Source organism: Chinchilla lanigera, unplaced genomic scaffold (assembly GCF_000276665.1).
Source record: "Chinchilla lanigera isolate Chin_1 unplaced genomic scaffold, ChiLan1.0 scaffold00137, whole genome shotgun sequence".
NCBI classification, from domain to species: Eukaryota; Metazoa; Chordata; class Mammalia; order Rodentia; family Chinchillidae; genus Chinchilla; species Chinchilla lanigera.
The window spans coordinates 3,322,305-3,327,267 of record NW_004955538.1 but is presented as its reverse complement, the minus strand read 5'-3'; the positions used below and the strand labels follow the sequence as shown (position 1 = coordinate 3,327,267).

The following is a 4,963-nucleotide window of genomic DNA, read 5'->3' as shown; positions in this document are numbered from 1 at the left end:
GCGCCTCCTCCCCGCCTGCAGCCCTGCCCCGGCGGGTGGGCTCCGCGGGCGGGCGGGTCCCTGCCTCTCCTCCCGCGCCGCCTGGCCTCGCACGCTGTCCCCGTCTCTGCCGCTCACTTTGCCTCTTGTCCGCAGCCCCTGCCTGTCCCTCCCTCCCCATCGCTGTCCCTCTGCTGTAACCGGGCAGGGCTGAGTCGGCCTGGGGTCCGCCGGCCTCCCACCTGCTCTGGGGAGCGGCCTGTCTGCACTCGGAGTCGGGGCCTTGGGCGTGGCCAGGGCTGCGCGCCACGTCCTCGGTCTGTTCCCGTGTGTCACCAGCTAGGTGGTGGCCGTGGCAGGGGGAGGCTTGAGGTCTGGGGTTTGGTAAGGGAACTGAGTGTGGTCGGAGCTCGAACCCGGGACTCCTCTGTGCTGGGCGGGAAGGGGGTGCTGTCCATGGGGTACCCGCAGGGCTGCTGGAATTGGACACCTGGTGCTCTCGCTCAGTCTCCACCCTGAGCCCCTTGTAGGGGCTGCCCTCTGGGCTTGGTCAGCAGTGCTGCAGCTGGCCACACCCAGGGCACCTGGCCAGGCGCTGGCAAGGGGCTGTGGTGGCGCTGCCCTGACTCGAACCAGACCCCACTCCTTGAGGAAAGCAGGTTAATGATGTAGAGGAGGCTGCTGCTGCTGAGAGGGGGTGCCCAGTCTGGGTGTGGCCTCCACCTGCTTCAGGGGCTCCCAGGCCCCCTTGTCTGGTGAGGCCAAGGCGGAGGCCAAGTGGGAGGCTTGATCTGAAGGGCCACAGCACAGGGAGTCCAGGCCCCTGGGCCTGCCTGGGTCTCCCTTGCCCCAGGGTGCCTGCCCTGCCCTGCAGAGCAGTGGGAGAATGGTGGCCCAGAGCCGTGGGCCCAGCCCCTGCTCTGTCACACTGTGCCCTCACTGTGCACTGAGGCTCAGCTCAGTAGAAGGGGCCTCGGAGATGGCCATCTCTGCTTCTCAACCCCCAGGGGGCTGCTTCGTGCTGCCTCTCCCTCTCCTGGGTGCCTCGGCTCCTGGGCTGCAGTCCTTAGACTGTCTCACCCACCCTCCACCCCCCAGAGGCCTGGGCTGGGCCTTGTTCCTGCACTTGTGTTGTGGTTCCCTGGCCTGTCTGGGGCAGTCCCTCCGCACACCCTGTGCTCTTAGGGATGGGGTCAATGGCCCTGCTGCAGATCCTGTGGAATCAGCCCCGGAGATCAGTGCAGGATTTTGTCCAGCATGCAGGTCCCCAGAGCCTTTGGGCATGCATTCCTGATAAGGACACCCCTGGGGCTGGTCCAGGCCTTCTGTAGGCACAGTTGTGTCCCAGAAGGCCAAAGCTGTATCAGCCCTGGCCTGCCCTGGTCTCTGCCCATTCCAGGCCTGCCCTCTGTGCCGACCATACCTGATCCTCCTGAGCCCCCTGGTGCCTGCCCCTCCCGGAGCCTGTCCTCTGCCGACTCTCCACTCCTGGTCTGCTTTGTGGCGGTTGCCCTCTGGTGGCTGTTCTAAGCATGGCTTGAGCTGGGAGCCTGCGGTGCTGCAGAGGCACCCGCCCAATGCTGGGCCTCCAGCTCCTTCCCAGGGGAAGGGAGCCCAAAGCGTGCACCCTCACATAGGGCTCCTGATGGTGACACCACGCAGGTAATCGCATGAGCGCTGCGTGTCACACTTTTCCTAGAGGCAGAGATGAGTCCTGGGAAGATAAAGGGGCAGGGAGCCTGGACCCCTGCACCTGCAGTTGCTCAGTGACTTAGCCTGAGCACTTCCTTCCGATGCACCCCAGACATGGCGAGAGACATGTGACTCTGCTGCGGGTGGCCACGCCATGGCTGGGCCTTTCTCAAGCGAGTGCCAGGAAGGGAAGCTCTGCTCTGGACTGGTCGGTGCTGGGGATGTGGGTTGGGACCTCACCTCTGTGCCCTGGAGGGCCCGGACTGCCATGCTGGGCTGGTGCCAAGAGCCAGGGAAGCCCTGTACCCTCTGCTCCAGGGACAGGCTGCCTCCACTGGTGGGACACTGGGGCCAGAGACAAAAGGCAGAGCCCTACACCAAGGTGGAGCTCTCTGGCCAGAGTGGTCAAACACTTTGGGTGTGGATATGTGGGTCTGACAGGCAGGGGACTGCAGGGACTGGGCTCTCTCGGGCCTTCCTCAGGTGAGGATGGACACTGAGGAGGGGGCCCCAGAGGTTACCCTGTCCCCACTGAGGCGGGTTCTCAGAGGCTACTGCTGGTGGTGGCTGTGGGTTTTGTTTGTTTTTTGTTTAGTCCTGGGCATTGAACCCTGGACCTTCACACTGAGCTACATCTCCCGTCTTAAAATATATATATATATATATATATATTTTTTTTTTTTTTATATATATATTTTTTTTAACATTTTGCGGCAGGAGCTGGGCATGGTGGCGCATGCCTGTAATCCCAGCACTTGGGAGGCTGAGGCAGGAGGATTGTTGTAAGTTCGAGACCAGCCTGGCTACAAAGTGAGCTCAATTTCAGCCTGAACTGCATAGTGAGACCCTGTCTCAAAAAACCAAAAAAAAAAAAAAAAATTTTGAGGCAGAGAGGGTCTAAGTCCTGTTGTCAAGGCTGGGCTTGCTCTTGCTGTCCTCCTGTCTCAGCCTCCCGGAGTGCTGGGATTGCAGGTGTGTACTCTTGCCCAGCCCTCGCTGTGTTCTTGACAGCAGCCCAAGCTCCTTCCGAGGGTGGGCCTGGGCTGCCTCCCAGCCTCTGGCTCCTGCTGCAAGCCCCTGGTTGTGCACCTGGTACAGCTGGGGAAAAGGTGGGTGGCTCCAAGGGTGGATAGGAGGTCAAGCTGGCACAGGGCCCAGGCAGCTGTGTGCCCTCCCCTTCCCAGGCCTGTCACAGGCTGGCCTGCAGCAGGAATGCCCTTTTTCCCTTCTCTCCACCTGGACGAGCTTGATCCTGGAGCAGGGTGGTCGCTGCCTCTTCTAGGAAGCCTCTGGACTGCTGGGCTGAGCCCTGCTGTCCTCACCTCAGCTCCCTGCTGGCTTTGCTCCTGTGAGTCCTGTGAAGGCCTGTGTTTTAGGTTGGTGTGGGCCGGCCTGGCCCAGGAGCGGTGAGGTGTATGTACCAGGGAGGAGAGGAGGCCCTGAGCACTGCAGCTGGGTGTGGCAGTGGCCATCTGAGTGTCCTTGGTGCCCTTGCTTGGACTGAAAAGGTGAGATCTCCCCTCAGGGGGCGGGCAGCCTGCACGCAAGGGTAATATGAGGTGCAGGGGATGCTGACCCACGTCTGTCTGTGTCTGAGAGCTGCCCAGAGCCTCAGAACCTGAGGGATCGAACGTGGGCGGGGCAGGGATCCACCTATTCCGCATTCAGCCATGCAGATCTGGCACTGGCATGGTCACTGTGGCCTCAGGTGTGGTAAGAGGGCTTCCTGGAGAAAGGGCCAGCCCAGTAGAGGCCAGGAGGGTTGCTGAATGGGGCTGGGCTAGGGAGGGGGAGCAGGGCAGAGGTCTGGGGGAGCCTAGGGCGGAGCCAGGGCTGGGCGGGGCTCGTGAGGATGGGTTGTGGCAGGCCCACTGCTGGAAGACCCCAAAGGCTGGGCCAAGTGTCTCAGGGCGGCTCCGGGAGAAGTGGGAGGCTGGACTGGGGTTGGCTCTGGTGTAGGCTCCGGGCCTTGACACACATGCAGCCTTGGTGGGTGCGGCAAGGACACTGGGTCCCCTCCCCTTGCCTTACTTGAAGGGCTGAGGTGGCCTGTGGGGGTGGCTTCTTGTCCAGCCCCACCCCTGCCTCTGTCTCCAGGTTTCCCTTTACTTTTCTTTTTTTGGGAAGCCATAGGCCAATGGAGCCAAGGCCTGCCTCGCCGGATAAATATTTAATAGTTAGAAGCATTTTCTTAAATGGAAAACTGGATCTGGGCCCAGGAGGCCTGGGGCGGAGGCTGTGTTCCTACTCCCTGAGTCCCTGGCGCTATGCAGACCTCGCAGCCCCTGCCGGAGCCCCGCCGGTCTCCTTCTGACCCAGGGTGTGCATGGGAGCTGTGTCCTCCTCAGCGCCTCTGGCCAGCTCTGTTGCTCAGGGATCCACCCGGACTTGCTGGCTGTCCCCAGGCAAGGAGCCTCAAGCTGTGGTCCTGCCTGGACACAGCATGGACGCCAAGGCAGAAAGGAGCAGCCAGGGCACGCAGGGGACAGGATGGCTGATGGCCTCCCATGGGCGGCACGGCCATGGGTCCCTCAGGTCCTGTCCACAGCTGAACCCCGCCTGCCAGGGCTGCCCAGATGCAGTCATCTGGGAGGTCAAGAGGCTCTGGTGACTCAGGTCTGGGCTTGGGTCCTGGGCCTCCACTTGCCCCAGGCGGGAGGTCAGAGCTGAGGCCATCCTCAGGCCACTGTGCCGGGTCCAGTGCATGGCCCCATCTACTGGATGCCCCTCGGCCTATGTGTTCCAAGAGTGAGTGCGGGGCCCTTCATGGGCAGGGAACAGGGCAGCCCCCGTAGGTGTTCCTGGCCTTGTGCTCCTGGGTAGCAGCGGCACACAGGCCCTCTCCTGACACATCCCCTGGGAGTGCCCTGCTCAAGCCTTGGCCCTCCCTGCCTACTGACTCACTCTCAGCTGCCCCCAGCCCCGCCCGGCCCTGCCAGTGCCAAGTTCCCATGCAGCCTGGGAGCTGGGCCATGGCCCAGCGTTCTGTGGGCGCTAGCAGCCCCCCTGGGTGCTCAGGTCTCAGGGTAGGGGTGGGGGCCCAGCAGATGCCGCTGTCCCTCTTCTGGCCCAGCACCACGAGCCAGCCACCTCAGCCAGAGCCGGGCAGTGGGGTCCCTGGGGGCTGAGGCAGCAAGCAAGGCTGCTGGGGAGTGAGGGAGCCCCTGCGGGACCGGACGGCACTCAGGGCAGGCTGCAGTAGGGCCCCCAGCCCGACCCTGTCCTCCTGCAAGCCCACCTGTCCTCCAGCCTCCAGAACCCAACACCCACCCTGACTGTGCCAAGCAGATGC

General features: G+C 63.0%; 1 protein-coding gene across 1 annotated transcript in view; it reads right to left on the bottom strand.

The window, feature by feature from the left end:
- LOC102030237 (chromosome unknown open reading frame, human C14orf79) overlaps positions 1–2,216 on the bottom strand; it is a 15,483-nt gene extending 13,267 nt beyond the window's left edge. Inside the window, exon 1 of the mRNA XM_013507887.1 lies at positions 1,403–2,216. Within this exon, the coding sequence (XP_013363341.1) occupies positions 1,403–1,651 (249 nt within the window). The 5' untranslated portion in view covers positions 1,652–2,216. The remainder of the gene's footprint in view (positions 1–1,402) is intronic.
- Positions 2,217–4,963: the final 2,747 nt, after the last annotated feature.